The 18,679-nt window shown below is 44.5% G+C and overlaps 1 protein-coding gene across 1 annotated transcript in view; it reads right to left on the bottom strand.

Moving 5' to 3' along the window:
- Positions 1-13,309, bottom strand: part of GRIP2 (glutamate receptor interacting protein 2) — a 153,684-nt gene extending 140,375 nt beyond the window's left edge. Inside the window, exon 1 of the mRNA XM_009284545.2 lies at positions 13,156-13,309. Within this exon, the coding sequence (XP_009282820.2) occupies positions 13,156-13,309 (154 nt within the window). The remainder of the gene's footprint in view (positions 1-13,155) is intronic.
- Between the last annotated feature and the right edge of the window lie 5,370 nt (positions 13,310-18,679).

Genomic DNA, 18,679 nt, shown 5'->3' with positions numbered 1-18,679 from the left:
CCCCCGATTCTCTCCCCCATCCCACCGGGGCCAGGGGGAGGGTGAGCAAATGCCTGTGTGGTACTTAGTTGCCAACTGGGGTTAAACCATGACAGAGAGTTTACCAACACAAAATCTCTGAACATCTTCTCTAGCCAGCATTTCTGCTGATCCCACAGATGATTTAGGGGGTCGCAAATTGTTTCCACAGACCAATTGCTACAAGCAGCAACATGCTGAGTCTTTTTAGGATGCCCCCGAGAGACATGACACAGAGTAATTCCCCTCCGATACCTGATCTCAGCGGTGCTCTGCCACTGAGACTTTGCACTTAATTACTAGGGTCATCCTCCCACTGTTCAGGCTGGAAGGACACATGCACAGTTTGGTAAATTCAAACTCAAAGGTGTAAGTTTGGAACCAAAGGAAAACATAACACAGACTGACCCAGAAAGCTTTCCAGCAAGGAAAAGGCTAAAAGAGAGCTGCTTTGAACATGTGGCAGCATTAGCAGCACAGCACAAACGGCAATCCCAGAGGAGCCAACACTGAATTTCAAATTCAAGAATTCCAATTACAGACCCTTGAAACTCAATAAACCCTCAGTGCTTTAGATATCAATCTTTACATAACAGCACGAGAGATTTTCTTCTTGTCTCCATCTTGTTTTCTTTAAAATATAGAGTTGAAAGCATTGACAGGTGTGTACATGTATATTAAGTATAGATAAATTTAGATGTAATGTATGTATTTAAAGCCTCGTATAGAAGATGAAAAGCCTGAGCATGTTTGCTTTTAAAGCCTCGTATAGAAGATGAAAAGCCTGAGCATTTCTCATGCATTGCATGAGAAACATGCACGTGGGGCTGATGATGGGTTGAGGGATGCAGCCAGGCAACAGGGCTTCTCCTCCTGCTTCTGCCACGGCTGTGAGAGCCCAAGGGGGCTGATCAGATCACACAGAGCCCCAAATACTCAATTTCTGAGACAGCCTGAGAGCTGATCCCCAGCTCCCCACGCAAAGTTGCTTGCTCTGTCCAGGTTGCTTTTTCTTCTCTCACCGCTACTGAGTACCATGGATCTCCAATTAATTTCACTGCAGCTGCAGCAGAGTATACAGTTTTCCCAATCGAAATACCATTTCACACCAGGTTTTGCCTGCTTTCGTGATGCTGAAGCACTACTCTACACATAAGGCTAGAGGAACCATGCCATTTCGTCTTCTCTCTAGGTTCGTCACTGGGATTTAAGCACATTCAGACATAAACATTGAATATTAAGATCCAGTTTACCCTCCTCTGAGAGGCTCAGAGAACTTCTTTAGCCAGGGGAATTGCCTGGATGTCCCAAGACAATTGGCTTTACCTCAGAGGAAATTCCAGTCACAAACAAAACACAGCTGTTTCTCTTTGATACTGAAACAAGTGTGTTTTTAGCTCTCCCACATATAAATCTAATCCTCATTTCAGCTAAGGAAATGACTGTGGGGACACTGGTCATCAAGAGTGCACAATAGAACGAGTGAGAAATGCAGCAATTAAACTAAGAGGATAAAAAAGCATTTGTATAATGGGAAATCTATTACCATTTAGCATGTCTGGTATTTGAAGTGGCTCTGCCAAGCCATAGAATCCATTGCAAACAATGCAAGAGGCTAATGAAAATAGATATACACTGAGTTTCAGAAAAATAAAGCAAAACGCCATGTGATTAATGAATATACAGTATTCAGAATATACGTTGTACTGCTGTGTTTATCTGGCTGGCAATGATTACACTTTTTCTATAACAGCAAACTGCGGAGAAATGGTAAGGAGAAAAACAATCTTCTATTCATGTAAACATTTAAAAACATGTATCAGAACAAAATTAAAGGACCAGGAACTATTCACAGTAGAGCTTACATTAAATTAGTTCATTTTTTCCTTGAAGTTGTCATACAGTTTGTTTCCTTCCTCAGGAATAATAATGCAAAATTCCACGTGTCTAACACATACCCTGAAAATTACACACTGCACTAAAATGTATTTTAAAAGGCAGTATTTGTCTTACAAACAGTAGTTATGGATGAATGCATTAATGTTACAAATACTGATAATACTGCCTTTGAGAATTTGTTCAGATTATTTTCATCTCCTCTTCACTAGTTTAAAGGATGTTCCAACCTTACTTTATATATGCTTCAATTCTATATGACTGTGGGTACAGTCAGCAGGTAGACCGATAAAAGGGGTTCTGGGGAGAAAACTGCAGATTTCTATGGGAAGGCAACCTTTTCTTTTTCATTTTGTATTTGCACATTGTCTGCAAAAAGTAAAAACAGATATTACCAGATACTGGGCTAACAGGCTTTTTATCATCACTACAGATCAGACTACATTAAACTAGCTAACCAGTGTACATCTTCCATTTAAAAGAAAGAAAAGTAAACAAAGTTCATTACAGATAGTTGTGCTTTATAAATAGCATATGAGTAGCTTCTAATTGGAATAAATTCAGGTATCAGTAACAAAAGGTATGAAGCAACCTGCCTTCTTTTACTACAGCACTTTGTTAAAATCTTGCCCTTGGTAAACAGATTTTGTTGGATAACTCCGTCCAGTAAAAATACGTCAGACTGGCTAACGACAGACTGAAGGTATCTCTCAAAAATATTCATCCCATAGTACATGTTAAGATAAGCCATTGCAATTAGCAGACAACAGATCTCCCCCTAAGAGTTTGGGAGCTCTTTGTTTGCTACGGAAGCAAATAACATTGGCCAAATGTGGCATTAAAGCATTTGGAGACAAAAAGTCTGCCTTAGATAAGCAAGTCGGATCAATGCTGAAACAACAAATCCAATAGAGTAATTCCCTGAACCAAACTCAGGGTGAGCTGATCTATAGATCTCCCATAGACTCATGGGATGCTGTCTGTTAGCAATGAAGCTCTCCTTCCTGATGCGTGAATTCCCACAGAAATACCCGTATCCTCCATGTAAAGCAGACCAGCACCGGGGTAGCCAGCAGCCAGAAGGTGCCTACCCCTCCCCAAAGCGACTGAACAGACCCCAGGCTCCAAGTTTATTGCCTCTCAGTGCCCATTAAATCAAATATGCTGCTAACAAATGCTGTTCATTTTGAGCAGGTGGTCAAATCAACAACTCAGCAAAGCCAAGTGGAACTCATTTCTCCTCATGTGTTGACACTGTCAAGTAACCAAGGTTGGGGAGAAGATGCTCTGCCCACATTGACACCTGTACAGCTTTAACTGATTACCCTTAATAAATTATCCCAGTAACAGCATGAATGATGAACAGTTTCATTGAAACCACGCTCGATTAGTAGACAATTCCCAAAAGGAAATGGTCTAAATTATGCTTTACAAGTACCTTGGCCTGGTCCTAATTAGCATGGTTACAGCCTTCCCTTGTATGATGCCACAGCCTCCAACGGAGTAACATCAAGGGGGAAATTTGATGTGGCACTATTAGGTTTAATTACCCTGACAATAACTTATGAAGGTGACAGTCTGCCATGAAACTGTGTTCAGCTAAGTAGACAAACAGGCTTCAGTCATTAACCTTCACCCTCGGTATTGTGAAAGCCCTTCTTATTTTCTGCATCCGTGGGTGACTTCTCTGACAGATGCTCTGAACATCCTGTGCAACTTTTTCAAACTCACCAGCTTCACAGAAGGCCACGTCATGAGAAATACCATGTTTAATTTTCAGCTACATGCAATTATTACCCTAAATTAGAACTTCTCCAGACGCTCGACCCTCTGTAGCATCAGCTGCAAGAAACCAGCAAGAGGCTCTTTGGAGAAATGCCCGGTTCTCACCATCACATTTGCTGAGACCATGAACGCAGCCGTGTGTAAGCACCGCGCTTCTACAGTTTCAGAAGTAACGCTCATGGGGACTGCACCTCCAACCCAAACCACTGAGATGCTAATGGCTGGTATCTAGATGAGACTAGAATTCAAGGAAGATGATTTAAAGATGAGAAGGCTAAGGGTGAAAGCTATGTGCTGATGATGCCTTCCTAGTTGTCCTCTCCATAATTCACACCCCAGATTGGCAGGAAGGCCGAATGCATAGGATTTTATGGGCACTTTTCTGCAATTCAAGTAGGTGAATGGCATTTGGATTACGTACCAAAGCTAAGGCGGCGGCTAATTTAAACATTCACATCTATGTTCCTTTTTTGAGCTTCTAACCGGAGCCCTATCAGTATTACTTAGACATCTCCTCCTCCTATCATTATTTTATCAGCTGACAAGAACATCTTGACAATTCATGTGTAAAAGTGTTCTTATATTTTTCCCTGGTAGTATTTCACTGGTGACACTGCAGTCTTATCAGCATTCACAGCAAACCAAAAGCTCAGGTGCTTGATGCTCAGCCCACCTTTTTTCCTGCTTCTGCCCAACAGAGTGTAACAGAAAGCAGGTCCCTACTTGGAAACGCTGCTGCAATAGTAGTAAATAAAAGCAGCTATTTAATTGCAAGAAAATATTGTATACATTTGGAAATGGGGTTATGAGAGCTGTATTATCCCAAAGAGTAGTGACCAAAGCAGTACTGCCTATTGCCCACGGTAAGAAGCGTGGTCTTGCAGGCGGAACGCTGTTGCCAGGATTCAGATTAAGACCATAGTTTATTTTGCCAGGAAATGCTGAAGCCATTCTTTAATAATTAAATGCTACAGTATGTTTGTTCAATCTGCAAATCCATGGACAAGCCATCAGTCTTTCCAAGGAGACAGCTGAGTGTCCTGAAGCAAGAAATTAAAATAGTCTTATCTCCGTGTGCTGTATCGCCACTTGCTCTGACTGCCAATTTACTTAAAAGAACGAAAGCCTCTTGCAAATGCTGACTGCAGATGCTAGCCTAGACCAGGGTCACCCTACGCCTTCACGTATGTACTCCCAACAGCCTTCTCACTGTATTTTACATTGCTGTTGTGCTAATGAAGCCATTAGCTAGTAATAGCCCGAGACCAAAGGGCAAGTATGCCAAAGGCCAAAAGTCATTTCCCTTTTAAGCAGGTTCGTTACCCGGTTTAAGTGCCAGCTGCAGTCTTTTACTGTGAGCACAGTTAAAAGATAATAACACAAATCTAACTGTTACTTACAGAGCACCATCAGTCTTCCCAGCCCCAAAAAGCATGATAGGAAAGCTGTGGTCACTGCAACATGCAGCTTAGCTTTGAAATTAAACAGCCTCACTTTAGACATGTTATATTGGGAAATTTTAAATAATCATGCAGAATCAGTACTGTTTCTGCTAGGAAATATATGTACCTTTTTAAGTAGCATGTTTGTGCCGGCAGACTTGCTGTTACTGATACCCGGTAGAAAACTACTTCGTTTTTTAAACAAAATATTGAAAGTCCCAAGGTACACTATTAATCAATAGCAGAGCATTCAAGAAGGACCCACAAAATTGAAATTTATTATTTTCATTAAACATTGCACCATTATTATGGTTGCTTATAGAGACCTCATCTGGGGGCTCATTTTGCCTGCATTGTACAAATGTGCCTATATCATACCGAGGGTGGTTTGAATAAAGGAGACAGAACGAATGGGCCAAGATAAGTACAATTCTCTCCATTTTAAACTGTTATGGACACGATCCCTCTTCCAAAATAATAGCAGTAAAGGTGTTTCATTCACAAGAATGATTACTTGGGGAAAGAGCACATTATCCGTGTTCTGGTCTCCTTAAATCAAAACCAGATGTCTGCCTTCCAGAAAACTAACCGGAAGGTTTGCCTTGGTCTTGTCCAAGTTACTAGGGATACATGGATGAAGGTTTTGGCCTCTGTTTTTACAGGACATCAAGCTAAGTTATCCTTGTCCGCCATCAAATCTAATGACCACATCCACTGCCACATATAACTGACAATGCTTTCCTGTCTGCAGAACAGCCACGCCAGTTTACTCTGGAAGGAAACTTGCCCATCAGTGGCTTGCCCAGTATAGGACTGGGAGCCAACAACAGAGTAGGGAACTGAGCCCAGTCCTAATCAAATGCATACATCCATCTGAAAAGTCATCATTATATTTTCCTACTTTAAGCATTTCTCCATTCACACAAGACCTGATTTTCTTACCCTGTTTGACAGTAGGAGCAGATTTGCCAGCCCCTATGGTTATCAGACCCTGAGCTGCACCATCACAGAGGTGACCCAACACTCAACTCTTCCAAGAATTGACTGCACCCATAATTAACTAGAGACTTGTTTGGAAATGCTTGAATCGTAGTAATTACCATCATGACGGCATAATTAAAAATGCATGAAATCTCACTGACAGGTGGTATTCTGAAAAGCACTTACCATCAATTTAATACTTCCCGCTAAGGGAGTTGTTTAACTTTTGCCATCCAGGGGAGAGAAGACTTTGAGAACTCCACCTCCCATGTCTACTCTCTTCAGACCTCATTTATTATTCCTATTTCTGAAGTACTTTCCTACCCCAAATACCCTACATTTCCCTCATCCAGGAATTGTCACTTTCATTTCTCTAACTACCAATGCCAAACTCGGCCCAGCCCTTTGCAAAGTCTGTACCTTATTTTATGTTGACAATTCAGTCTATGCCTTATTTTATGTTGACATCTAAAAACAACATCAAAGCTGCATTTTATAGTCAGGGAGCCTGAAACTCTCACCCTCTATTTGCATTTCCTTATTAATGGATTGGTCCCATCATCAGGTGAATGAGCAGGAAAACACTTTGCTCCGAAGTCAGTGTTGATGCACCCTGCAGGTGGGGCTTCAGATTCATCAGAGGAAAGATGGTGCCTGGAGTTTTCTAAAACTCCTATGCTGCCTAGCTTTACATACTTATTTTTATTATTCATCTGCAAGAAGCTGCCAAAGGAAATGCTGCAGAGAAGTTAATTCAGCACATGTCTCTGCTTCCCTAGGAAATCAAGCAGTTGGCCTCCAGGCTCACCTGTGCTTGTCTCATCCACAGACTAATTCAAGATCCAGCTGCAAAAAGGACTAAACTACCCAGCTTCTACAACTGCTTGATAAGCAAGTGAGGCATGAATGCCATCTCTAACCACATGAGCATTCACATACTTGCTCTTGAAGAAAAAGACCTTCTGTCTCATTACACATTTTCACTCTTACCCACTTCCTTGGCATTTATTACAGCTGACCCCAAGATGGAAGGACTGGACTGAATCTGATCACTCCAGTCCTCTGAAAGCTGAAACCTGCAGCTTTGGTTTAGCCACTCTTTAGCACTTAGCATTATATGAAAGGTGAGAAAGAGGCACATAGAAATTCATGGAAAGCTTAACAGTAAGGAAGTACATTTATGGGGACAAAATTACAGAGATTTAAGGAACTTACCTACTTTTTCTTTTTGCAAATATTACCCTTCAGCAAAGACATGAAAACATTTGTCTTTATTCTAAAGAGGATATTATCAGCTAATTAATTTCTAGCACCAAACAGTCCAGATGAAGAAGGGTTTAATAGCTGAAAATGTTGAAACAGAATATTTTCACAGCAAAATTTATGTTTGGTTGCAATGCATTGATTCTGTTTGATCAAAAGCTTTCTCTGTACAATTGTCTTTGCTGGAAGTTAGAGATCCCATAACCATTCGTGAGCTCTTAGTCACCTTTGAATCTCCAGTGTACACCAGCAATCCCCTTTCCACAGCCGCTGCAGGATGTGCAAGTGGGGTGCCCAGGAGGAGCTATAAATAATGCAGTTCCGTGACCCCGTTAGCAAAGAGGGAGATCGGAGATGCTGGGGCTTTGAAAGGGCACCAGGCTCCACTTAGGAAATACAGCTTTCTCCTTCTGCTGGTCACCACAAGGGAAATCACTTTGAACGCTTGAAAAAGGGCAACTCTTTCTAGCTCAATAGACTGGTTTGTATCTTGTGATATAACTGCTAATAACTGCTTCATTCACAGTACGCTCACTACCATTGGGCACAGGAGTAGAGAGGATTATTAGGGTCTCCAGCCTGTTGCCTTTCTCAGGATCCTTTGCCTTTATCTACAAATATCCCTGCCTCAATGCTATTAACCCTGACTTCTTCAGAGCCACACGTTAATTCCTGCTCTTAGGTTTTTCCCCTTCCACCAGCAACAATACTGCTCCCATTAGCAGAACACTCAGTGCCAGGTCTCAGAGTTGTCCCAGGACCTGCAGCAGTTTAAACCTTAGTTGCTTGACTGCTGTTTGCAGTACTCCAGCACAGTCCCTAGACCATGACCAGGACCAAATAGCACAGCACACGTACACCCAGCCTGGTGCTGATGCTCTGCCCAAAGGATCTTTTTTCCCTTTCCCATCTCTCCCCCTTCCCTGATATACAGCCTTGTCCAAATCATTTCACCTCCTGCATTCCCATATAAAAAAAATCAAGCATTTATTTAGAGGTTCCTCAAGACACTATTTTAGTTATCAGCGCTTTTACCAAAAAACTGGTAAAAGTTTACCATTCACACCTGGGGGGTACATGGAGCTCTATGAACAGCCACATTTGAAGAAGAGAGGCATAGGAATACACAAATCTCTTTTTCCAGCATCTGAATTTATGGCTAGAAACTAAACTACCAGCTTTACAATGATTTACTGCTGTAGGACGAGACCCATGAGATATAAACAGAGGAGACAACCCTGCAGAACAATAAATTGCCACAAACCAAACTGTCATCATGAAACGCATAAAAGCCATGTGAAAACAACCCTGCTGATGGGACACAGAGGGCCTTTTGGCAGCTGCTGTTCTGCTGGCATGAGGTATAGGTGCCTCTTCCAAAGCAGGCAAGGGGGAGACACCTGTCCCTGGCCTCCACCACCACCACCTGCAGCTCTTCCCATCTCCTTCCCTGGCCAGGGTCTGGGACACCCCACTGGCTTCTCATGAGCTTTGCCCCATGATGTCCAGAGCACCAGCCCCCAAATCCTGATGATGAGACATTTCTGAAAGGCTATCAATTTTCATCAGGCCCAAAGGCACCTAAAGTACCCAAACCCTTTGGACAGCCTGGCCAAGTAGTTTTGGACTCTTCTGTTGGTGTGGTCCCACTCTGGGACAGGCACCTATCTGAAGATATTTGTCTTTGCCCCAGGGATCAGATGGGACAAGACTAGCTCTGAGAGGAGCCCATGAGTGATCACTGCAGCTCCTGATCTCCTTTGCCTGCCAGGGCTGCGTCTCTGTAGGTCCTCATGTCCCTCCAAGCCCCAGCACTCATGAACTTCAAAGCCACAAGAAATGCAGGAATAATTCTGGGGAGCTCAGCCAGTGGCTTTACAAGGACGGCTTGGTTTTAATTATGTGCCTGGGGGATTTCTTGTGGGAGGATGAAGCAACTAGATCTAGCATCACTTAGCAATGGAAGGGTAGGAATTTAACGCAGATGATCTGAAAGGCTGAGCAACATCCCTTTGAATGTATTTATTTAACCTAGAAGTTGAGTATCTCTGTATTTCTAAGGTAGCTGATACTGGGTGGAAAATCAGGAGAATAAGTGTTTCTTAGCTTTCAGAGGGACCAGAAGGGAAAAAAAAAATTAAAAAGATCTCCAGTATAAATTTTAATTCCCCATAGCATTACACGACTGGGATGTGAGTTTATATTCAGAGCCCTAGTCCAGTGCAAAGAGAGCTATGATAGATGGCACGCACGTCTAGTTCACTGACAATCCCCCCTCCCGTACCAAATTTCTCCCTCTGTTGAGGATAACGTGAGATTTTCCCAAACAGCCCCTTTGCTGAATCTGCCTTTCTGCTTAGACACCACAAAGCCAGGCAACTCGGCACTGCTTTGAAATGGGGGGGCGGCGAACAAAACAAAGAAATCCAGAGAGACTGTCCGCAGGGAAATCCAAGGAGCTACAAGATAAAACGAGAGGCAAAGAGGAATCCTTATGAAAATGCATGAGATGTGAAAAACTGACAGGCCAATTAAACATGCCTAAATACGATCAGAGATTATCCCAATACCACTGCCGTGTCCTATTGTTCTCCACCCTCCCTTTGTTCCGCCTCCCCAGCCCTCCGGAAAGCAACTCACCAGCATCCCTCAATCCCTCCTGCTCATCCCTCCGACCAGCGACAACCGCACACATTACAGGCCCATCACTCCTTGCCTTGTGTCTTTGCACAAATTGCTTTTTTTACCAGTCCCGGGCCAGCTGATGGCATTTCTGCTTTCTGTGCACTGCTCCTGAAGAAGGCACACGAATGCCAAGAGCCTGCGGGCAGTGGGGGCTGGCTGACACTTCTGTAAACACCATGCTAATCTGTTTAAGATATTAGACTCCCATATATGTGTTTTTAATAATAAAGGCAACATTTAGATGCTGCCAAGGTATCAGAGAGACAGTAGCAGACGCAGAAGAGCCACCTCCACCATATCAACAATGGAAAATGCTCTCTTATCTTTTCATACCACTAGGTCTCCAGGCTGCAAAAGAAATGATTGCATTCATTTACATTTTATTGTGGCGATATAACTGGCTGGAATAACTGCCGGCAGAGAACCTGACTGCAGGAATGCACTATTTTTCTCTCCATTTACCTTAACAGATGCTTTTTTTTTTTCTGCAATCCATCACTATCACTGTTGTCTAGATGGCAGAAGGGGCATTAACCCACTGCCTATCTTGCATTTAGGAAAAAAAGCCATTGGTTCAGCTTTTTACAAAGCCTCGGGCTAATAAACTGTTCCAGAGTAGCAGGGACTGTGAAAGAGGGTCTCTCCACCTGAAGCGTATCCAGGCAGTAAAGCTAAAACTTTCTTAGATAGTCACACATTCACGTCCCAAAAGCCTTACAAGCCACAGAGTCAGCCCATGTGAACCATCTTTGTCTTAGCCAGTCACCTATGCTTCCCTTACAGTCAACAGAGAGGAACAGGCTCTCCAAAGAATCATTCATCCCTCAGGTTTGAGATGTCTATTTTGGGTTGAGAAGCACCGATTCCCTTCCTTTCCCTGCTAAGCAGCCTGGACACATAGCTCAGTGGGAGAGGTCTACCCCACATGTCCAGCTGACATGGACCCAGGCCACCTATCTAGTATTGCCTATACAGGTAGGCATTAACTGCAGGTTCAAAAGATCTGTTTCATTCTTTTGATAAAAAAGAATAACCAAATAAATTAAAAATATCCAAAGCACAATCTCTCAGGTCAGCACCCAAAAGCTTAGCAGATGGTTAGAAGGATGAGAACTGAATGTAAATCTCAACCCTGATGGGACCATGTTCCCAGGCAGCAGGAAAGCTCAGGGCTGGGTGTGAACCTTCTCAGCTGACAACTGCCTATTAAAAAGATAAAGTAAAATACACACAAGGTTAACAATAGTAATAACTGTCAATTTAGGCCTAGCTAACATTTTCCACTGCCTCCTCGTTTTCAGATACCTAAATATTTTCAGTTTTTAATTTCCTTTCTTATCTGTTGATCAATTTCTAACTAAAGATGATGTAAGAAATATAATGAAAAGTTTAAGCAAAAATATTTGAGTATATTTCACTGGAAAAAATGGTGGCAAAAACACATCCCAGACTCTTGAACTACCTGAGAAGGTAAGACAGGAGAATGTCTGGGCGACTGGAAGCAAAATGAATGAATGGATGAGTAAATGAAATTAAATCAAGTCCTACAAGCAAAGACCACCCAGTTAGGAAGGATATCCTGTTCTCACCATAGCTTATGACTGAAAGAAGCAGGGAGACCTCAGGGGACCCAAGCAAGAGGTTGCTAAAGAATCCTCCGGTGGCTCGATCCCACTGGGGTTACGGGCAGCCCAGTTAAATGCCCTCTAGGCTGGCTGGCTTTAGGCCTGACCCAGGTCACAGAGAAAGATGGCAAGATGTGCTAAGAGTATGATCTCCTGATTGCCACGGTGTAATTAAAGGCGGCATTACACACGAAAGCACGAAGGGATGGTCTGAGCTGTGTATGCCACCTCCACCTCAGTATTTGCTGGCTTTCTACCACTCACCCATTTGACCTGAACCGCCTTTGCAACGCAGATGTTTAGCAGAAAGCATTTTTCACACCGAAGCTGAAGTCAAGAGCAGGACAGTCACCAGTGTTGCTTATCACAGCACTGGCTCAGGCCTTCAGCTCAGAGGCCAGTGCCCAGCCCTGCCCCAATCTGTGTAACCCTGGGCAAGTCCAGTAACATCTCTGTGCCCCAGGCCTCCATCTGTAAATGAAGCCATCCAGGCAACCGGGGTCCTGTAGGAACGGGGCCATCAGATGCTCCAGGGCAGGGTCAGAAAAGCAGCTCAACAGAATTAGGTGGGTGAAAAAGAGCAAGCCCATAAAACGTTCAAAAGCTGCAACAATACTATTGCAAACACACTACCAAATGTGACAGTGAAAAGAACAGTGACCTACATTAGACATGAGCGTAGCTTCATCTTAAGTGTAGTTTCATAAGCGCTTCATATCCCTTGGACGCTGGCAGTACAGAATACGGGAAGCTGAGCCTGATGGCCAAGTGCACGGCCCTTCACATTTTCCTCTGCTGGGTCATGGCCACTGGCAGAGAGTTCAAGTGTGCTGGGGACACGTCAGTGAATGCTGTAAATGCCCCTTTTTCACATTCTGGGCTTCCTTCGTTTGGCTTTTTTATAGATAGACTAAAGCCAGCTTCATTTTCAACAATATTACAGCCACAGCATAGTTTGCTTGGAAGATAAGGATGGATATAACAGACCTGGGTCCAGACCAACTTTGGCCGTAGCACCCTCTTGCAGACAAAAGCATCCCTCAGAAAAACAGCAGTCTAAATTTGTCCATTTCCCATTGCTTTTCTGTTGCACAAATATACATAATAAACATCCAGGCTTAAATATCTCAAAACACAACAACATATATCAAACAAAAATCTCAATGAGTAACATGTTCTCCCTGCACTTCTAGGAACACCATTCCACTGGAAAAAAGACTCCCTGGCTCTCCCCACTCCTCAGATATGCAAAATGCCACCCTCGCAAGCAAGGGAAGGTTTATAAAGGAGACCCAGGAGTCCCAGTTCCCTGCCCTTACCGCTTCTCCCACCAATATTTTTCAGCCCTTGAAAAGCACGACAGCAGTGGCTGGCTGTAGGAAGCTCTCCTGTCACATAAGCAATGGATAGCAAACAGGCACGTTATCTCTGGGCGAGCAGGAGCATTCCTGTTTCCTTACCACCGGTACAACAAAGGTGCAGGCAGCACAAATCACCCGGGTCACAGAGTTCCCGGCTCTCCCCTTCCTCCTCCACCCTCAGCTCCTCTCTCCATCTCTTCCTCCTTCTCGATGACTTCTTAAGGATCTTCAAAACCTTGTTCACTTTATTCATTTGGTCTCACAGCCGCAGAGAGGGGACAGGATCTCCCCGACTCCTGTGTCTCAGCAGCTCCAGCTCCCCAGGAAGGAGGGACAGCAAGAAGCAGGCAGGTCACTGGGAGGCACGAAAGCGCTTGTGTGTGTATGCATGCGTGTGTCTATGTCAAAAGCTTCTTTCCACCCAAAGAGAGAGTTTTGGGTGGCAGCAGGAGGGGGGAAGGAGTGAGAAGGATTTCTTTTGCCTCTGCCCATCCACAGCTCTTGCAGACAACGACAGCAGGCATTTCTTCTCCCTTACGACTTGGGAAAGCTCATAACTCACAGGGGCAGGGTTTTCAACTCCTATATAGGGTTTTCAATTCCTATATAGGGTTTTCAATTCCTGTTTTCGACAATACATGTATTCTGGCAGATTTCAAATGCTCCTCAGGCAAAAGGGCCAGCATCAGCTCAGAAAAAGCAGTGACTCTTAAAAGAATTCTGGCTTCATTTCAAAGATTAGAAATAGCTAATGCAGACAGCAAACAATATCTGCATCTATGAGAAATGCTAAATACCTGTGTGGTCTGTAGGGAAGAACCTTGACTTTCCTGGACTTGCGTAATTACTCACATTTATCCAGCACCTTTCAGCAATCACTTTCTCACCAACATCTTTGGAAAGAGGCAAGTAATTTCCCCAGTTTCCTGCAGACACTGAGGCACTGCAAGGTGAAGTGGCTAGTCAAGACATTTTTAGCACAACCACTGAACACATCTCTGCAAATAGCTTCTCTCCCTATTTCAAAAGTTTAGACTCTCTAAACTTTTCAAATAATTTAGAGCCTCTAAATATTTTTAAATGACCCTCTGATATTTTTAAACAGACTTTAATGGACAACAGTGTGCAGCCTGCGGTGTCTACCCAGGGCCATAGCGGCCCTCAGACACCAGCCAAACCACTGAGAAGGATGCAAGAGCCCCGTGCAGGAAGCTCTGGCCTGATCTCCCGTCCATGGCAATCTCCAAAGACGGAGAGCTCAGAGTCTCTTCCACTATTGCCATCCTAGTATTGCAAACCAAGGCACAGGTAGGGGGTAAGAAAAGTGCTCTCCTTGAAAGAACCGTTTTGTTTGGCAAATGACAGTTTTCAGAGTCAGGAGACTAAGTGGAAAATAATCCTGTGTGCTTGGGAAAGGCTGCCTGGGAGTCAGGCAGATGACAAACACACACCTTTACTATCAGCTTCTCAGCTGTAACCCAGACTATGAGACCTGACTTAAGATAGATGCTTATTAACGCACTCATACCCATGGGAACCAATGGCAGAGGCAGGTTAGCAGTTCACTAATAGTCACGTCAACCTGGGCCAACCTACAAAGGTATTTGGGTGCCCGGTTCCTCCTTGCAGGATGCGCTTCCCTTAGAAAACTCTGGGAGCTGAGGTAGCTCCTGGCCCTGGGGCTACAGGTCCCACAGGACCCCTTTGCCCTTGGGCCCTGCAGAGACAGTCAACACTATCTTATCTCCCACACTGATGCCAAGGAAATATCCATCGTGATTGCCTCCTGGCCGTTTCAGGGAGGAAAGGTGATCTTTGAGCAATGACTGTCAGCTTGGGAGGAGTCCTCTCCAACCAGGGCAGTGGGGTTAGTGAAACAGAAAGGTTCTTCTCCAAGCAACCATGCGTGGGATGGACACAGCTGTGCCTAGCAGCAGGACTGAGAGCCCGTTAATATGCCTAAAACTCCATTTAGAGTGATATAATTAAGAACAAACCCTGCAGTAGATAGTATTAACGGATGTACAAATTAAATTATCATGCACTTCATTTAAGGCATTATAAATAAGAGCCATTACTTTCACCGATGAGCGAGATGCAACCCACACCCACCGTCCCCATGCAAAGGCCAGCACAGCACAGAGCATGGCCCACCAGCAACAGCCACCCCCAGCCTTGGTTAACTCTTTCAGGCCTGAAGTCTTGCACCCAGACATGGCCACGTCAGCACTGCCACAGAGCGGACCCCAACAGCAAGCTTTGGCAGATGCAGACTTCTCAGCTGATTAAGGCTCAGATTTTAATGAGACATGGCCCCAGACAAACAGCACCGTGCAAATTGCACCACCCCAGGGAACTGTGCCATTCCCACACATCCCTCTGGGGCATAAGTCGTCTTCTTCCACCTTTCTCCAGGAAGGGAGGTAATTTGCACTGCCTTGTCTCAGCAGTTTACCACGGTCAGAGCTGGCTCGGCTACCCAGAAGCAAAGGCAGCTCTTCTGCTGAGCAAGGATCTCCCTGCCTCCCCTCCAGGACAGGACGGATGTGCCTGCTTCCCCATGCTCCTGTCCATGGGCAGCACCCAAATCAAAGCCTGCTCCTGATCAGTGCTCATCCCAGTTCGCATTAGTCTCTCTCTGCCATTCGCAATCCCCGCGCTCTTCATAAGCGTTAAGGCTTTCACAAGCACCCTGGGAGATGGGCAGGGTGCTTGTCCCGGCCTTGCACAATGGAGAAACCCTTTGCAGTGGTTCCCAGGTTAGCTATCAAGCCAGCAGCAGAGTCCCAAAGGGAAAGGGGAAGCACTATGCAGGCAGCATGGCTCAAGGGTGATGGGGTCCATAATTCCTGGTAACATGCAGGAGAACCCAACCTTATCCACCCAGGGCAGGGCCAGACTTCATCCCTAATCCTGCTCCCCTTTCCTCAGGCTCCTTCTTTGCACAATCTTCAGCATACTGGTATCCCCAAACCTTCCCCCATCTCCATCTCACTCCCACCCCAGACTCATTCCATTTCCTCTCCTTTTCTTTGGAGAATGGCTGTAATCCTTCACGTATTCCTCATCAGTGAGATTTATGAGTACAATTCCATTTTATTTTGATGGTTAATACTAGCACTAATGCTGCTGTCATGTCTACATAATTAATAATGAGACTAATAATGCCAAACCAATCTAAGAGTCACTTTATTAGTCTTCAGTGTTATTAGTTAGAGCTGATGTAACCAATTCAAGCTGTGGTCTGTACTGAGTCACCATTACTACTTCTCCTATAAAAACCATGAATTTAGGGCTGTAATGCAGCCCAGATTCTCAATCCAGCAACGAATGCTATAGAGGGTCATCTGAGGACGATCCCTTTCTCATCTAACTAATATTTTAGAGAGCTGCAGCAATGCAGTGAGCAGCAGGAAAGCAAGACGGCGTGGAGCAACGTAAAGCATTTTGCTGAGATGAGCTCTCAGGGACCAAAGCTACAACCTGCACGTCTCCCGTGGCTGCAGATACTACTTGCACTCATCCCATTCTGCATTTTCCCACCTGCCACAGCATCATGTGGCCCATCGTACAAATGGAGAAGGAAAAACAGTCTTTGATGCAATATCACTCTCTGCCTTAGCATGCAAACACCTGTAGAGCTGCTGCTGTCTGCAGCAGGGAGGTTGGTGTCCCCATTCTTAAAACAGGGTCTGGCTGGGCACTATGAAAGGCAACAAGCCACCATGAACCATCCAGGCCCTGTAGGCTACTTTTTCATGATTAAGTAATCATGAGTTCTCTTAATAACCTGTTTTGGAAAGACTTCTGCTTTATGGCCAGCCTTGCTGCTAATCCTGTAGATTGCACTCACACTGCTTTCAAAATTTATTCTGCAGTCAGGGCAGCAAGTTGCTCTCTCATTTGAAGGCCGAAAATTGCTGCCTCAAAGCAGTAAGGATTTAAGGGGTGAAAATCCTTCAAAGCAACTCACTAACTACTGTGAGTACTGGAGCCACTTTGGTTTCCATTCAGGTAATCACACACTCTTTCATGTCCTATTCCCACTTAGCTTCACCTTCCAATTCTCACAAATTATCTGAAGCTGTTTGATTTGAGCCAAGATTTGGGTAGAATTTAGGAAAGTTCAATAATAACAGTTTAATATTGCTAAATTAATCCAAACTATTTACTTCTCCCTCCTTTTCCAATCGCAGTCCTAGAGTTAAAGTATAGCAGCTATTAAGTGTTTTCAAAAGCAAACCACGCATGTTTCAAATTGGTCTCAGTTTAGCAGTTTTATTTTTGTGTTAAATGATAGGGAACAGCATTAGCACAAGGGTCATTACGTGAGTCAGCAGCACGCAGTGGCTGCCTGTTGCCCGACAAGACTGAGAACAGCCTCCTGCTCTGCTTTAGCCCGGGCAATCCTCCTCTCCTTCGTGCTCCTGTTTAATCCTAGCCCTGACAGGGGGGCCATCCTGCACCCCATGGAAGAGGCTGCTCACTAATCAGCAGTATTATTAGGTATTTCTTAGCATTAGAGCATCCCAGGTGATTTCAAACAGGAAAGCAGCCAGGGCTATAGCCCTTAATTTTTATAAAACGTAGGTGCAGCGCATCTACCACAAACACAAAAGGGTGGTAGGTCTTCAGCAGGAAGACCCTAAGGAGCAAGGGATGCAGAAACACATCCCTATCTGCCTATGCCAGGGCCCCCCAGTCACAGCTGAGAGATTTAAGCATACCCAAACCTCTGGCTTGTTTTTTGGGAGGCAGCCCTCAGGCAAAACTGAAGGCATCATTCTCCAAAGGTAGCGCTTGGAAGTAAGTTCCCAAAGCCAACAAGTCAACCCATGCATCACCGACTGCTGCAGCGCAATTCTCCATAATCACATGCAACACGAGTCTGCTGCAGCACAGAGAGACACCATAGAGACACCATGTCCTCATTCAACACTAAGCAAATGCCTCCAAAGCAAGAGGACGCATCCCACTCCAAGCACTATTTCACCAGTAAGCTCTTGCCTGAACTTTCTCTACCACAATACGTTTTGCTTGTTGCCTAAGTCCAAGTTTCTGCTAGGCATAGCGAGGCTACAAACAGCACAAAACACCGCCTCGCTTGCTGCAGTTATTAATCACACCATGCAGCACTGTTGTTAGGCTTCGTGTCATGAAGTCTTCAACTGGTTTTAACACCAATCTGCGGCACTGACCTGCTCTGCAAGTTTCTGCTGACTCCCTGCCATTTTACTCTCTTCCCTTAGATATTTTCCAGCTGTTTCAAAGATCATGAGAAGCTTTTGTGAGGACAACCACTTCATGTCTTGCAACTGCTGCATTTCAGGTGAATTAGTTTGGTCTTTTAGCTTTATTACAAAATAATAAACGTGACAATAAATCAAGGCAACAGAGACAGATGATAACCTTGGACGTTTGCCACCCGTGCGCAGCATCTTACCAGCTTGACTGCAGCTACAGAAATGAAAGTTGGGGATTTCAAAATCTTCAAGCAATGGAAGAGCACAGGCCTAGCAGAGCAATTAAGGATTCACACAGCTACTTCCAACCACTCGTGCTAAGCTCATGCTTATTTCAAGGGAATGTGGTCTCAGAATTAAAATTGCCCCCCCCCCCCCCA

This window comes from Aptenodytes forsteri, unplaced genomic scaffold (assembly GCF_000699145.1).
Source record: "Aptenodytes forsteri isolate BGI_AS27 unplaced genomic scaffold, ASM69914v1 Scaffold53, whole genome shotgun sequence".
Lineage (NCBI taxonomy): Eukaryota > Metazoa > Chordata > Aves > Sphenisciformes > Spheniscidae > Aptenodytes > Aptenodytes forsteri.
Note: the sequence above shows the minus strand (reverse complement) of the source record. Positions and strands in the feature narration are given on the sequence as shown.